Source organism: Ovis aries, chromosome 17, assembly GCF_016772045.2.
Source record: "Ovis aries strain OAR_USU_Benz2616 breed Rambouillet chromosome 17, ARS-UI_Ramb_v3.0, whole genome shotgun sequence".
NCBI lineage: Eukaryota > Metazoa > Chordata > Mammalia > Artiodactyla > Bovidae > Ovis > Ovis aries.
Genome location: NC_056070.1, coordinates 52,630,699 through 52,647,642, shown reverse-complemented (window position 1 = coordinate 52,647,642; position 16,944 = coordinate 52,630,699). Strand labels below are relative to the sequence as shown.

Here is a 16,944-nt window from a genome sequence, read left to right as displayed (position 1 = left end):
GGCTGGATGCACTGGCTGGCTCTTGGGCTTTTCAACAACTTCTGTTTTCAGTAAACATAAATCAGAACAGCTGTTCTCCATCTTGTCCTCCACGGCCCCTTGGGCACTTATCATGCAAGAACTGGGTTAGCTTGTTTTGAGTATCCCATCCTTCCCACCCGCCCCGGGGAAAACGGACACCCAATCCTGAAACACACGTGTACCCACTGCTCATAACCAACCACTGTTAACCTTTTCTTCTATTTGCTCTGAATCCACTTTTATTCTTAACAAAAGAGTAAAGCATCGCATGTTCGTGCCCTTTTAGTCTCCAATCACCAGAGACAAACTCCAGCATGAATGGAGCCTGTAGCCTCCCAGCCGATTGATTTCTGAACTCTGTACACATATTTATAGATCCAAGAAATAGATTTGCTAGTGTTTTGTGTTAACACAGATAAACACTATCATAATATCTTTCTGCAACGTGCTTTTTTTTTTTTGCTTGTTTTTATGTGTTTGAGGTCTTTCCAAGTTAATATGTATGGATCCAATATGCCTTTTCTTCCCACAAAATATTTCACCATATATCCTGTACCATATTTTTAAAAACCAAATTAAAGACCTCTCCATTGTTTCTAGTGATTTGCAAATGAAAACCAGGTGGCCACAAGCGTCCTTGGGCTAATTGCTGCAGAGCAATATTGTTCAAATAGCCTGAGGCATACCTAAATCATGAAGTCAAATTTTCCTTCAGTGATATAGGGTGGAATAACTTGTAATGAATACTACTCCTTGGTGAAGGTTTTGTTTTCGGTGCATGTGTGCTTGGTAGGGAGGAAAAGATGTTCCTCTTACTAATAAAGACTGCAGTGAAAGCAAAGTTTAAAAACACATTGCTCTCCCAGTAATTCTACCCAGAGAAATGCCATGTATAGCCACGCAAAAACAAGTACATGAATGTTCACAGAAGCTCTATTCACAATAGTCGTAAAGTGGAAACCACCCAAATATCCATCAGCAGATGAATGGAAAAACAAAACGGGATCTAGGCATAAAATAGAATCTTATTCCACCATAATAAAAAATAAAGTACAGACACATGTTCCAACATAGAATTCTAAAGACATGATGCTCAGTGAAAGAGGCCAGACACAAAAGGCCACATATGTCTGATTCTGAGCATGTGAAATGTCCAGAAGAGACAGAAAGCAGATTAGTGGTTGCCAGGGGCTGGCAGGGGGTGGGGCAGGGGAACGGAGAGTGACTGCTTCCTGGGTACAGATTTCCTTTCGGGGTGGTGAAAATGTTCTGGAACCAGCTAGTGATGATAGTTCCCCAACACTGCAAATTTACTAAAAGCTACTGAATTCTATGCTTTAAAATGGTTTAAGTAATGAAGTCCATGTTATGTGCATTTTATTTCAGTTTTTAAAAAAGGAAAACCACTCCTCTAAGGCAAGGGTCCCCAACCTCTGGGATCTATGCCTGATGCTCTGAGTTGGAGCTGATGTAATAATAGTAATAGGACTGAAGTGCACGATAAATGTAACACACTTGAATTACCCTGAAACCATCCCCCCTACCCCAGCCCCTGGAAAAATTATCTTCCACAAAACCTGTCCCTGGGGCCAAAAAGGTTGGGGACCACTGCTCTAAGGGTAGAATAGTTGCAGAGTTTGCACATTTCAACTTTCTTTTTCTTTCTTCACTAAATGTGGCAAATTGTTCTCCCAATTTGCATTCTTACCGCAGTGAGCTTCTGTCTCCCCACATCCACACCAATACCTCGTACCCAAGCGAAGAACAAGAAGGGGAATAATTCAGAGCTAAGCTGTGGGTATAAACCAGGGCTCACAATCTAGAGGCCCAAGAACTTGTTCTGTTTGCCCTGTTTGTAGTTTTTAAAAGTTTGAATTAGATACCTACTGTTAAAGTCAAGACATCACAAAATGTGGTTGACCCACTTCCCTTGAAACATCGGAAGACTTGGCCCCATTTCATACACATTTCCTTGTGTTGACAGCGGCCGAGGTGAGCAGCCGGTGCCCGCTTTCAAGGAGTAATGAGGTCTTCACTTCATGACAGTCCCCACCGCTCCCTAATATCTTACAGCTGGTCCCCTTTACGGCTTTATGTTCCCCCTCTGGCCCATGTACTTTGAGTGCACTCATCCTGGTGTAAAGTTTGGGGTCTTTTAGGATTTATTCGGCTGTGCTGAGTCTTGCTGTGGCACTAGGGTCTTCAATCTTCCTTATGGTATTCGGGATCCTCAGTTATGGCTGCTGCTGCTCCTGCTAAGTCACTTCAGTCGTGTCCGACTCTGTGCGACCCCATAGACGGCAGCCCACCAGGCTCCCCCGTCCCTGGGATTCTCCAGGCAAGAACACTGGAGTGGGTTGCCATTTCCTTCTCCAATGCATCAAAGTGGAAAGTTAAAGTGACGTTGCTCAGTCATGTCCGACTCTTAGCGACCCCATGGACTGCAGCCCATCAGGCTCCTTCACCCATGGGATTTTCCAGGCAAGGGTACTGGAGCGGGGCACCACTGCCTTCACTTGGGATCTATTAATAGTTCCCTGACCAGGGACCAGTCCCCTGCATTGGGAGCTCAGAGTCTTAGCCACTGAGTCACCAGGAAGTCCCATGGTGTAAAGTTTTGAGCTCAACACAGGACCACACCCTAAGAGCTTGTATAGGTCCAATCGGCACAACTGTACCAGGGCAGCCTTGATGAAGAGGAGGAGATGATTTCCAAGCCAATGAACTATGGATGTTTTCCTGAGGTAAGGGAGGTTGCAGCCAGATTGGGGGAAAGCAGACTTGGGAGTCTGAGGGGAAGGTGGGGTCAGAGCCCTGGCACACCCACCGTGCTAGGGAGTGGAGTGACCGTCATTCCAGTGCCCACTTGAGCATGCTCAGCCTCAAAGAGCCCACCATGAGCAACATCTCAAGGTCTTGGGTTTCTGTCCTTGGAGCTGTCGGCTCTGACCATGACCCCAAATCAGATCAACGGCCTCCTCCCAAAACACATGCTTTGGGTCAGAGTCTGTGGAGACCAGCTGTTTGGAAGAACCCATCTGCTGCACTCAGCTCCGCTTCAGGGGCCAGGGTGGAGGAGGGAGGGGGCAGCGACTGGGGAGTGGGGTGCCCTGTAGCAGACAGCTCTGATGGTGAGAAATGTCCAGGGTGATGATCTGGGATGGGGAGCAGAGTGCTGCTTATAGAATTCTCTGCACTTTAAAAATATTAACAACAACAACGACAAAAGTGCCCCCTTCACTAAACGCCAAAGATTCAGTTGTAGAGAGACGCTTTCCCAGACCCCTGCCTCTAGCGAGGACAGCCACCTAGGGCTAGGTACATAATGTGCAGGGCCCAGAGAAAAGTGAAAATGCAGGGTTCCTTGTTCAGAACTGAAGAATTTCAAGGAAAGTTCCAGGTGGTCCAGTGATTAAGACTCCATGCTCCCAATGCAGGGAGCCTGGGTTCGATCCCTGGTCAGGGAACTAGATCCCACATGCTGCAATGAAGACTGAAGATCCTTCATGTTGCAACTAAGGCCTAGCACAGCCAATTTTAAATATATATATATTTAAAAAGAAGAGGAATGGCAAGATGGTGGCCACAGAGCCACAGAGCTTTAAATCAAACGTGGGGCTCTTCTGAGCACACAGGCCCTGGGTGACTATCTGGGCTTCATGACACCGCTTACCCCCCACCACTCACCCCTTGAAGCCAGGGCTACCTCTGCCCTCTCACTGGCCCCAGACCCTCACACCAGGATTAGGCCTGCTCTGGGTCTCCACAGCCCCCCAGCTTGTCTCCGTTGTCTCCTTCTTGCTTGTGTCTTTGCCTGTCTCCCTTCCAGATGGCGCTTTTCCTGAAGTTCCAAGTGCCATGCTTTCCCCTGACTGCCTCGTGTAGTGCCTGAACCAGAGGAAGGCAGCTGTATTCGCTCAGTGAAAGGTAATACAGAAAAAGTCAGCTTCAAAAATCATGGCTGTCTACCTTCTGCCCACTGCTGCTGCTGCTGCTAAGTTGCTTCAGTTATGTCCGACTCTGTGCGACCCCGTAGACGGCAGCCCACCAGGCTCCCCCGTCCCTGGGATTCTCCAGGCAAGAACTAGGATGGCTATAATTTAAAACAAATAAATAGGAGGACCTCCCTGGTGGCCCAGTGATTTAGACCTCATTTAAACCACCATTTAAACAACCAGTGAAAGGGGCGCAGGTTCAGTCCTTGGTCGGGGAGTTAAGCTTCTACGTGCCTTGTGGCCAAAAACCCAAAAGGTAAAACAGAAGCAATATTATAACAAATTCAATAAAGAATCAAAAACGTTTTTAAATGAAACCAAAAAATAACAGAAAATCACAAGTGTTGGTGAGGATGTGGCGAAATTGGACCCTCATACGTTGCCAGTGGGAATGTAAAATGGTGTAGCCACTGCAGAAGACGGCATGGTGATTTCTCAGAGCGTTAAATACAGAGTGATCATACGACCCAGCATTTCTACTCCTAAGTATAAACCTCAGAGAATCAAAAACACGGCCACACAAAAATGTGAATGTTCATGGCAGCGCTGTCCACAGCCGAAATCTGAAAATAACCCAAGTGTTCAGCAGTGGATGGATGGACAAACAGAATAAACAGAATGGGTCCCATCCATACAATGGAATATTATTCAGCCACAGAAAGGAATGAAGCACTGATACAGGCATAGATAGACATAGACATGGATGAACCGTGAAAACATGACGCAGAGAGAGGTCAGGCAGAAAAGGCCACAGTGTCTACAACTCCATGCATATGAAGTGTCCAGAACAGGCAAATTTACAGAGACAGAAAGCAGCCTAGTGGTTGCCACCGTCTGAGGGAGGTGGGGGAATGGAGGGTGACAGTCAATGGGGACCTGGTTTTTTTGGGGGGAAGGGTGATAAAAATGTCCTGGAAAGAGAGAATGGTGATGGTTGTACCACGCTGTCAATGTACTAAGTGTCATTAGCAGTAAATGTTATGCATATTTTATCTTAATAGAAACAATTTTTTAAAACCTATCTTTGAATTGAATTGAATTTTAGAACAGAAAAAGGACACAGTGGGAAAACTGGGGAAATCCAAAAAAAGCTTGGCATTTCACTGCCAGTGCTGTGCCTGTGTAGGCTTCTTAGTTGTGACAAATGTGTCCCAGTCATGTGAGATGCTAACATAAGGCAAAGCTGGGTGAGGGTATGGATACAGCAACGCCTTCTACCATCACTGCAACTTTTCTGCAAACCTAAAATGATTCCAAAATGAATCATTTATTCTCGAAAATCATACGTAACTTCCAGAAAGGGGCCTGCTTGGTCTCCAGAAGGTTCTTTTGTCTGCCTAGGGCCCACGCTGGGGTTCAGATTTGCAATTTAGGGAGCTGGAGCTGACCTCAGCCTGGGAGAGGGAGAAGAATCTGGAATTCCCAGGCTGGGAGAGAAGGATGAGGTGAAGAGAGGGGGATGGGGGAGGAGGGAAGGAGGAGTCTGGGCAGGAATGGAGTTGGGCTGGGGGGATCCCCCATGGAAGCACCTTGCTGGGGAAACTCCAAGAACTTTGGAGAACAGGAAAGTCCAGCACAGAGGCTGCTAATGGATAACCCACAGTCCAAAGACTAGGGAGGTGTTATTTTACCCTTGGTTTTGTAAACGTAATTAAGCCAATCTATAAAAAGCAGTCAATCTCACATGACAATTGGAAATTTCCAACTTCTCTGGAAACATCTGAAAGTCTGCTAATTCGAGGCCACCTTTCTGTATGTCCCCAGATCTGGAGCTGAGTCCCAGCCATCCCCTTTATTTATTTTTAAATTTATTTATTTATTTGTGGCTGCATCAGATCTTAGTTTTGGCATGCAGGGTCTTTAGTTGTGGTGAATAGGCTGCTCCCTAGTTGTGGAACACGGGCTTAGTTGCCCCAACACATGTCAGATCTTAGCTCCCCAACCAGGGACCAAACCCACATCCCCTGAATCAGGAGGCAGATTCTCAACCAGCGGACCATCAGGGAAGTCCCCTGGCCATGCTCTTTAAAGGGGTGTGAGTTCTCCTGTCTGCCACGACCCCCACCACCCCCTATTGTCACCAATTACTGGAGAAGGTGATGGCACCCACTCCAGTGCTCTTGCCTGGAAAACCCCATGGACAGAGGAGCCTGGTAGGCTGCGGTCCATGGGGTTGCGAAGAGTTGGACATGACTGAGCGACTTCCCTTTCACTTTTCACTTTCATGCATTGGAGAAGGAAATGGCAACCCACTCCAGTGTTCTTGCCTGGAGAATCCCAGGGACGGGGGAGCCTGGCGAGCTACAGTCCATGGGGTTGCAAAGAGTCGAACACAACTTAGCAACTACACAGCAACAGCTGACACTGAGCTTCAGTTACCTCTTATCTTCAAGCTTGCACCATATTTTACAGACTAATTGAACAGATTTTCTCTGTACTATGTCAAAAGTGGAAAAGCAAAAGAGAAATCAAGACATTGTCTGATTTTTATTATATCCGGCTGGCTTCACTCACCTATGATACCTACCTGGCTCCTGGAGAGACTCGGGTTTAAGAACTCAAGTCTCATGTTTGATGAGAAGCTTTCCCTTGCAGGTCAACCTACCTGCCCCAATCCACACTCTTAAGTCTTCATACTCCCAGGTGTTGTGTGGTTGGGATCAAACATACACATTCTTCTTGGGTGTGAATCCTGGTTCTACTCTTTACTAGCTGGGTGGTCTTGGGCAGGTCACTTAACCTCTCTGTGCCTCAGTTTCCCCATCTGTAAAGCAGGGATGACACTGTACCTACCCTGTCAGAGGTTTTATGAGGATTAAGTGATGCAGCTCATACAAAGCACACACACCTGTGCCTGGAACAGAACAAAAGAGGCAGAGATTTCAGGGGGTGACAAGTGCTGCGATGATAACAGATCAGGGTGTCCGGGGGGGACCCCACACTCAGTACCTGCCGAGGAGGAGGGGACAGATGAGCTGAGAGGGAAATGAGAAAGAATCATCTGGGAACCCAGGGGGAGGAACAGTGTGTCAGGAAGAAGGAACAGGCAGTGTAAAGGCTCAGAGGCAAGAATGAGCTTGACTGGCTCAAGGAGAAGAAGGGCTGTGTGGCTGGAGAGGAGCTACTGAAAGGCAGGCAGAGGACACAGGGAGGTGTTTGGACCCGATGCACTGAGACACCCTGGAGGGTTCTCAGCACTCAGAGGCTAGGATCTGATTGACAGGAGGGACACATGGCCTGGCAGCAGCAGGCTGCTCCAGCCTGAGGCCTCTGCTTCCGGTCCAGTGATTGCTGTCACAACCAGCCTGACTCAAGCATGGCTGCCGTTGCCCTCTGAGCATTGCAACCCCCCACCCCTAAACCAAACAGGAATTCTTGAGGTGGCCTTGGGCCGGGGCAGGGGCCCCCCGGGGTGGGGCAGAGTAGGGGATGCAGAAACCACGTGAAAGAAGGCTGCAAGGTGTACGCTACTCAGTCGTGTCCAACTCTTTGCGACTCCATGGACTGTAGCCCACCAGGCTCCCCTGTCCATGGGATTCTCCAGGCAAGAACACTGGAGTGAGTTGCCATACCCTTCTCCAGGGGATCTTCCCAACCCAGGGATCAAACCCCAGTCTCCTGTGGCTCCTGCACTGCAGGTGGATTCTTTACCGCTGAGCCACTGGGAAAGCCCAAAGGCTGCAAGGTTCCCCCTAAAGAGATCCATCTCAAATCCCTGGAACCCGTGAGAGTGGCCTTACTTGGAAAAAGGGTCTTTACAGACCTGGTTCAGAATCTCAAGGTGAGATGATTCTGGATAATTCGCGTGGGCACACAATCCAATGTCAAATGTCCTTACAAGAGAAAGGCAGAGGGAGATTTGAGACACAGGGAAGAAGGCCGGGCGATGATGGAGGCAGAGACTGGAGGGAGGCAGCCACAAGCCAGGAACCCCTGGAGCCGCCAGAAGCAGGAAGGACCCTCCCCTAGAGCCTTCGGAAGGAGCTCAGCCCTGTCAGACTTCTGGCCTCCAGGTCTGGGAAAGATATGGTTCTGTTGCTTTAAGGCACTTGGTTTGCGGTCATTGGTTACAGAAGCCACAGGAAACCAGCACACCCTCCTCCAAGGACCCCCACCTTCCCAGGCAAGAGGTTCAATTTCTCCTTCCACCCCTGTGACACATCCCCCATTACAGGTGAGAACACTGAGGCCCAGAAAGGGGAAGACAAATGGGGAAGCTCCTTACAGTTGTCTCAACCTTCCTCTTGCCTGAACTGAGCTCACCTCTGCAATGGGGGAGCCTCATGGGCTGCCGTCTATGGGGTCGCACAGAGTCGGACACGACTGAAGCGACTTAGCAGTAGCAGCAGCAGCAATGTATCTTATTGTTGAACAAACTCCAGGAGATAGTGAAGGATAGGGAAGCCTGGCATGCTGCAGTCCTTGGGGTCGCAGAGTTAGACACGACTGAGCAACTGAACAACAACACATACCTTGTTGGGTTTTCACAGCGTTTTAAAATTTGTGTTTATTTTCATCATGGAATGGTAAGCATGGCAAAGAGAGTCCAGATAACACAATGCCCTGAAACTTTTTCATTCCCTGATCTTGGCGGGGGTTAGCTGCGGGGTCTTGGCTGTGTAGTGTAGGGTAAATCAATTAACCTCTTTGAGCTTCAGATTCCTCAACTTTAAAATGCGGGGAGAATTGGTTGTTGTGAGGATTAAATGAGATCAGATGCTAAGCACCTGGTATCTCTCCAGTTCCACCTGATACCCCAGCCTGGGCCTGAGCAGGTTCTTGCTGGGGCACCCAGTTCTCAGGTTCACGATGGCTTCTTCAGGGAGGGAGCCAGAGGGTCCTGGATAAATAAGATGCTCAAGGTAGGTCCAAGCCCCTGAGGGCAAGCAGGGGACTGAGCTGGCCACGGTCTGGGCCTCAGGCCTCAATTTATTTGGCAGGAAAATGGATACACGGCAGACATGGAGCTGGTGTATGCAGTGTGACTTCACTGGTTGTTAAAAATATTCAAATACTTCCATACCTGTTGGTAAAAGCCACTGCCCCAGCCCCTCTCCCGGGACCCCAGACTTCCGCACAATTCAGCAAGAACGAACTACCACCAGGAGGTCTTCCTGTGTCCAGTCCTAAGCCTCCCTTCTGATTGAGCTGTACTGCTGGGTAACATGTCTTGGTGCCACAGGCTGGTGAGCGTAGGGTGTTCTGTCCCTGACGGAAAAAAACAGGTGGCATTTGCTGGGTCTCGGCTTTCCCGGGAGGCACAAAGGACCCCGGGGGTTTAGTGGAGACCGATCTGTTATCCTGCACAAGCCTCATGGAGACAGATGGATGGATATGAGTGTCTGAGCTGGGGGTCCTGGGGATGTGAAGGGCACCGGGACACTGGATTGGGGGAGGCCCTAGACTACCCAGAGTCTCCCCACAATTACACCAGGCAGTGCCTGATAGAGAAACCTAACCAGGCGATGAGGCAGATGGCGCAGGAAGAGGTCAGAAGTCAGGGGTCAGAGGTAGTATACTTTATTGACCGGGTTCTCCCAACATCTCGCAAACCCCCTACAAAGCCAGGCCTGGGCTTTGCCAGTGTCCCGTGCACCGGACTCCCAGACGTCCAGAGAGCCTCAGAATGGCAGAGCGGCGGGGCAGATGTGGAGAGGGGGCTGCCAGCCAGGGGAGAGGGTGCGAGGAGGGGCAAGCCAGGGGGAGGGGCTCAAGCTGGGCGCTGGGCCAGGGACCCCCCAAGGCTCCGCCAGGCCTGGCCAGCCCCTCACTCCCCTAGTTAAGGTTCGTAGTGGTTCACAGTGAGACTGGCTTAGATTTGGGGGGTGATGGGCAGGCAGGCGCCTTCCACTCCCCGCCCACTGTTGGCCTGGCTCACGAAGCTGGAAAGAGGGCAAGACGGGAAGTCCCCCCACCCCGCCGTGTTCCCACCACCACAGGGACTTGGAAGCCCCTTCTCTCCAGGGGCAAACAGCAGAGGCCCAGTTCTCCCTGATATACCCCCAGGCTCTTAGGGAGAAGGGTCATTCACTCCCGGCTTAGAAGTTTCCAGAACATCTCAGGGACCTTGCCCATCATTACTCCCAATTAGAAAAATGTTTTTGAAATCTAGGAGTTGATGGGGGCCATCAAACCAAGCAGTAAAAAAACCTGGTTAAGGTCTTGGTTTAAAAAGGTAGTTCTACCTTCGCCTAGAAGCTTCGGGAGACCAGCCCGAGAGACCAGTGGCGTCTCTGTGCCCAGACTGGCAGGGGTGGCTCATAGCAGCAGGGGGCCGGTGGTGGCCTGGGGAACAGGGCAGGGACCCGGGGAAGAGATGCAGGAAGCAGTGACTTGTGGGGCAGGGCAGGCGGCCCTCCCCCTCCAGTGCCATGGGCTTGGGCTCAGAGGGCAGTGGGGGTGGCTAGGATGGGGGGCCCCCGTGGGCACCTCTGCCGGGCCTGCTCTGGGGCCTCTGCCCCACTGGGAGAGGCAGGGCCCTGTGGTCAGGCCTTGTGACTGCCGTTGCCCGGCAGCTCCCTGTGGCCGGCTGTGAAGTCCGCGGCGGGCTCAAGCCCCAGCATCTGCCGCTGCACCAGCCTGGCGTAGAGGCCGCCCTGGGCCAGCAGCTGCTGGTGAGTGCCCTGCTGCACCACACGGCCCTTGTCGAGCACCACGATGAGGTGCGCCCGCTCCACCGTGCTCAGCCGGTGCGCGATGATGAGCACCGTGTGTTTCTGCAGGTTGCCGTGGATGGCCTGCTGGATCTGCGGACACAGGAGGGCACCGGCTCACACGGGCACTGCCGCCGCCCACCGCCCCACCCAGTCCTGGCTCAGATCCCGGGTCCGCCACATCCCACGGACACTCAGCCTCTCTGGGGCTTCTTCACCCGTAAAGCGAGGGCTTGCCCAGGACCTACTTCCTGAGTTTTTGTCCTTGGGGGACAGAGCTCAGAGCCTGACATGGGGCAGCACTTGGTGAGTGATGGAAGGGCTCCATCATGAAGAGGGATGGTCTTCCCCTAACCTTGGCCTTGGTTAACGGTCTCACCGTCAGCCTCAGAGCTCATGCCAACAAAACCAGCATCACCTGCTTCCTCATCCTTCCTTCACCCCACAAACCTGACTCATCAGCAAATCCTGTGGCCCCATCTCCCCAGGGTCTCTCTGCTCCATCTTTCCACCTTTGCCACCGTTCCTTTTTGCTTGGATCCCGGCAACTTTCCTGACGCGCTCCCCACATGGATTTAATACTTTTAATCAGTTTTTGTTGAACTCACCCTCCAAGAGCTTCTTGTCCTATTTAGGATAAAACCCAGACTCTTGGGGGGAATTTTGGGGCCGGGAAACTCTTCTGCATAACATGATATCCTGTGTTTGTTAACACCCATATAATTCGCAACACAAAGGGACCCCAGACGTGAATGGTGACCGTGAGTTAATAACAATGCACTAATACCAATTTTCAATGGGAACTAACATACTGCTAATGTAAAATGTTAATAACAGGTGACATTGTTTGGGGGGAGGGGTATATATGGGAACTCTGTACTTTCTGCTCAATTTTCCTTAAACATAAACCTACTCTAAAAAAACCACACCAAACCCCTTTCCAGGGCCTGAACAGCTGGCGTACCCACAATGACCCTCTCCTGACCTCACCATGCTCGACCCCCACCATCAACCACGCTGACCTTGGGTGGTCAGCTGTGGACCTGCTCCGAGCCTTTGCCCTCACTGCCCCTCTCCCCAGGATGCTCTCACCCAGATTCCCCTGACTGGCTCCTTTCCCTTCTGGTCTCAGCTCAATAGCTCTTTGATGATCCTGGTTCTGCACGTGAATTCTGGGCAGGTAGGTGTGACCCCATCTGAACCCTGCACTAAGACAGCCACACTCCAGCGGGGCTCCTGCAGGGGCAAAGCCTTGTCCCTGGGATGACCCCAGCCCCTAAATGCCGCCGGGAGAACTGAGTGTCCTAACCAACACACGCTTACCTACCACAAGGGGCTTAGCGCTGTCACATCCTCCTCTGTCCCCTAGAGATGCATATGCAAATCTCCTAAAGCTCAGGAATGTCTCTCTGTCATTCCTTCGAAATGTAGTCATTGGAAGGTTAGGGCCCCACCTCCCAGACTCGGTGGGGGACAGGAATCCTAATTCGAGTGGCTGCCAACTGTCTGCCAGCTCCCAGTCCTTCATCAGTCTCCCCTGACCCCTGCTCCCGCCCCTTCCCTGCATCCTCAATCTCCCTTTGAAATGGCTGCCCATCACAAATCATCACCCCTGCGCAAATCTTAGACCTCAACTCTTTTCCCTGCTTTATTAGCTACTGGATAAAATTTGTTTTCCCAGCTTTAACTAAAGGCCGGTTATGTTTCTCAACCTCTCCATCACAAGACTGTTTCATTTTCTACATAGCACAGGTCCCAGGGCAAACTCACCCTTGTCTCCTTGTTATCTGTCTCTCGCCCTGGACTGGAAACACCTTGGGGGCAGGGGCCAGTGTGACCCTGGCACCCAGAACAGCGCCTGGCGCCCAGGAGGTGGGCATGAGATAGCGTGCGGTAAATGAATGGATCCATGGTGAGAGGGGGGTAGCTAAGTCTTCAAATACATTATGGGCCCCTCTTTATCGATGACATGAGAGTTGGAGTAAGAGAGACACTCAGGTTATGAGTTCCAGGGCAGAGCTCCTAATCCAGGGCCCACATCTCCTGACTCGAACCCAGGTGGATTTGGTTTCAACACCATAGCCCTGAGGCTGGGCTGAGTGACTATGCCATGGGTCTCCTCCATCCCGCTCTCTGCCCTCAGCTCCGGAACACCCTAATCCAGGAAGCTGGCCTGGGAGAGTCCCTACAGCCACCCTGAGCCCTTCCCAGCACCTGTCTGCTGCTCTGCTCCAGCATCACCCGCCACCCCGCAACTCACCAGATACTCGCTCTCCGCATCCAGGGCGCTGGTGGCTTCGTCCAGGATGAGAACGGGGGGGTTCCGCACCAGAGCCCGGGCCATGGCCACCCGCTGCTTCTGGCCCCCGGAAAGCTGGGCACCCTTCTCCCCTGTCTCTGTGGGGAGGAGGCACAGGGGCAAGTGAGTGGGAGGGGAGGCCGGGTGGCCCTTGGGGAGGGACGAGCAGTGCCTTGCCTCTGCTTTTCCTTCTGCTAAGGGAGCTCTGCTCCCCGGGAAAGGTGGGGCTGAGAGGGCACCGGCTGGAAACCTCACAGAACAATGCTCCTTCTTCCTGTTCATGAGGGGCAAGCAAATTATGACTGTGTGCGGGTGGTACCAAGATGCCAACTTTTATGTATTAATCTGGCAAAACTCCAAACGTTTGAGAATATACTGTGCTGGGGTGGCTGAGGGGGCACCCCCAGTCTTCCTGGGGTACAGCTGCTGAGATCCCTGTGCTGCGGTGCACACTCCTCTGTGTGTCGGGTTGTGCTGTGTGAGTGCACAGACCACAATTACAGACACACAACCCCTGGATCAGCAAACCCATTTCTGGGAATATTTCCTGCTCATTTACTTGCTCGCGCACTGTGACTCACAGCACTGTTAACTGAAAACGACAAAACCCCCAAACCAAAAACACGATACAAATTGTCTATCAACAGGAAACTGAGGAAATAAGTTATTTTTGAGGAAAGTATTATAAAGCCACACAATAGAATACTGTGCAGTAGCTTAAAAAGAAAGTAGCTTTCTAGGTATCAATATGGAAAAAAAAGGTATCACTTAAAAAAAAAAACAGGTGCAGAAAAAAAGTGCTTTTTTTTCTGTAGACGGTGGGAGTTACTAAAAACACATACTCATATTTGCATAAAGAAACTCCAAAATGACATGTAAGAAATTAATGAAAGAAGCTTTGGTGGGGGCTGGAAGGAACTGATAGTGAAGACTGGGATGAAATGAAACTTTTCACTGGATGTAGTTAGGTCTAATTTTTTAGTTTTGAACTGTGTGAATAGCCTTGCTGCAAGAGTTAAAATTTTAAAATATGTTAAATCAAGTCTATAAGTTAATATATGGTTCAACTCATTAAATTACTTATTCACGTAAAAACTATGAGAATATAATACATATAACATTTTAAAACAATTGTGTTTCAGAACTAAACTGAGGCGATGGTTTTAAAGCACTGTGAATGTACTAAGTGCCACTGAAGTGTTCACTCTATTTATTTTTGGCTGCACCATGTGGCATGTGGGATCTTAGTTCCCTGACCAGGGATCAAACCCATGCCCCTGGCAGTGGAAGCACAGAATCTTAACCACTGGACCACTAGGGAAGTCCCTGAATTGTTCACTTTAAAATAGTTAAGTTTAGGTCCAGTGGTTAAGAATCCGCCTTGCAATGCAGGGGGTAACTAAGTCTGAGAGCCACAGCAAAAGCTCCCAAGTATTGCAACCAAGACTCAATGCAGCCAAATAAATAAATAGATAAATATTTAAAAACAGTTAAGTTTATGTTATGTGGATTTCCCCTGAAATAATAAAGAGTAGCTGGCAGAGGGCAACGCATAACCCAGAGGGTTGAATCCCTGAGGACGGACCTCCAGGCACAGTGGAGGTGATGCCCCGGGCCCTGTACCTGTATTGTAGCCGTCCTGGAGCTCCATGATGAAGCCGTGGGCATTGGCTTTCTGGGCAGCCTCCACCACTGTCTCGAAGGGCACAGTGGGCAGGCCGTAGGAGATGTTGTCTGTGATGGAGCGGGCAAACAGCACTGGCTCCTGGCTCACCAGGGAGATCTGCGGAGGAGGAAGGAGGGGGCATAGGAGGCCGGGAACACGTCAGTCCAGCTGTCACCAGGAACCTCACCAGCCCCGGGCCTGGCTGATGCCTGGGCCCTCAAGTCTGAAATCTGATCAGGACCCACGACTAGCTGCTGCATTCAGTGGCCTCTCTTCTTTCCAAAGAGTGGAGTCCACTTTCTGCACAAGCCTTCAGGCTCCCTGACCAACACACTGGGGGCCCCGCTAAGCTTGCCGCTCTGGGCTCAGCCAAGTTCCCTGACCTCCGAGACAGAGCTCATTGGCTGCCTCTGACCTGGAAGAAAAGAGAGTGAGAGAGTGTGGAGTGTGCCTCTGTGAGTCTGTCCATGGCAAGAACCAAGAGGCCAGAGCAGGCAGAGGCCACAGGGACCTCCCGGTTGGTGCCCCCTCCCTTTTAGAGACCAACAGAAAGGAACTATTGTCTCAGGGTCCCAGCTTTTGGAATTTGTATGTAGTTGGAGGATGTCACTACAATACTGTAAATAGCAAAAAAGAAAAAAAATCTAATTGTCCATAAATTGAGGATTGATTAAATGATTACAATGCATCTATAAAATCAAGCTGCTATATATATATATATATATATATATATATAAAACGATTCTATTTTTGTTAAAAAAAAAAGTGTATGTGCCTTTATATATTGTTGTTGCTGCTGTTTACTTGCTAAGCCATGTCCAACTCTTTGTGACCCCATGGACTGTAGCCTACCAGGCTCCTTTGTCTATGGGATTTCCCAGGTAAGAATAGTGGAGTGGATTGCCATTTCCTTCTCCTGGGGATCTTCCCGATCCAGGGATTGAATCCGTGTCTCCTGCGTCTCCTATATTACCGGCACATTCTTTCCCGCTGAGCTCTCAGGGAAGACTTTATATGTAGATATGTTTATATAAAGATGGGAAACATGTTGGAAAGGAAAGGATGCTGACTAAACTGATAATGCTGGATCATGCCAGCATTATCAAAAGGTGGAATTCAAAAGGTGAGGTGGAGGGGATTCTCACATGTTTGTTATAAAATTCTCTGAATATATGAGAATATAGTTAGATGGTTGAGTTCTACTGCTTTGGGTTTATGAAAATTAAAAATTTAAACAGACGATATTCACAAAAGATGAAATCCAAAAGTCCAAGAATCGTATGAAAAAGGACTTAAAATCTTTAGTCACCAGGAAAATGCAAAAGACCTCAATGAACTACCTGTAGACACTCACCAACTGGTTACAGATACAGGACTGATACTAGCTATCTGAGATTAAGTATCTGAGCATGTCAACTATTGCAAAGCCTGAACAGCTCTGTCCAGGAGCCACTTCCAGAACTCTGGTGGGCAGCAGCCAGTGGTGGCATACCTGAGACCACTTCTCCACCATCTACCCCTGGTTATATACACATGAGTGGGAAGAGGTCACAATCTGCGGCCTCCACCAGCATCTACAACTAGCTGGAAGTTCTGGAGTCTCTGCGCCAACCCAGGCTCTCGCGTAACTTAATGTCTGTTGATGATGTAAATGGCGTCTGCTTGGTAGTTGGTATTTCCCGTATAGTGCACAACTGAACAACTTCCAGGGCGTCCCTGCTCTTATACCAGCTCCGGATCAGATGTTGAGTGTACCTGTCTGAGAAAACTACCAAAAACTGTAAGGTCATGAATAGCCTCCTTTAAGTACTGGAGATAATTTAAATGTGGAAAACCTGAACTCTCTTTCACTGCTGGTGGGACTGTAAAGCTAAAAAAAGAAAAAAGTAAACCACCTTAATGGCAGGAATTACTAGAGCTGCGGATACACATCCACTCTGGGAGAACCTACCCACCGGTGCATATCAGGACACACAAGACAAGTATCAGTGTGTTGTCCGTATCAATATTGTTGCTAATACTAAAAAAACAGGAAACACCCCCAACTATCCATCAAGAAACAGAACGTGTAAATGGACTGTGACATGTTTACACAGTGGATTATCTCCCAGCAATGAGAATGAAGGAACTACAAACACAGCCTCAACCTGGAAAACTCACAAATAACGCTGAGTGGAGGAAACAAGACGCAGAGAATACATGTGTTATGACTCCAGTCAGATGAAGTTCAAAACTAGCAAAACACAGCTGCACCATCTGGGGAGGCACACAGCCATGGGAGGAACAGAAGAAAAGCAAGAAAGCGATGAT

At 49.7% G+C, this 16,944-nt stretch overlaps 1 protein-coding gene and 1 long non-coding RNA gene across 5 annotated transcripts in view; one reads left to right on the top strand and one right to left on the bottom strand.

Moving 5' to 3' along the window:
• Positions 1-2,666: 2,666 nt before the first annotated feature.
• On the top strand, positions 2,667-12,935 carry LOC121816942 (uncharacterized). Of its 2 annotated transcripts, XR_006056667.2 has the most exons (4): positions 2,667-2,765; positions 3,851-3,948; positions 10,739-10,975; positions 11,614-12,935. It is a non-coding gene; the product is annotated as an uncharacterized LOC121816942 (long non-coding RNA). The 2 variants fall into 2 exon arrangements; XR_006056666.2 differs by having other exon boundaries at positions 10,739-12,935.
• ABCB9 (ATP binding cassette subfamily B member 9) overlaps positions 9,521-16,944 on the bottom strand; it is a 29,440-nt gene continuing 22,016 nt past the window's right edge. For 2 of the 3 annotated variants that reach the window (XM_027956446.2, XM_004017328.5), the window contains exons 10-12: positions 14,592-14,751; positions 12,930-13,066; positions 9,521-10,762 (exon numbers count right to left, since the gene is read on the bottom strand). In XM_027956446.2, coding sequence (XP_027812247.1) covers positions 10,502-10,762; positions 12,930-13,066; positions 14,592-14,751 — 558 coding nt within the window. In that variant the 3' untranslated portion in view covers positions 9,521-10,501. Of the gene's footprint in view, positions 10,763-12,439; positions 12,528-12,929; positions 13,067-14,591; positions 14,752-16,944 lie in introns of all 3 variants that reach the window. The other variant, XM_042234586.1, reaches the window with a different exon arrangement.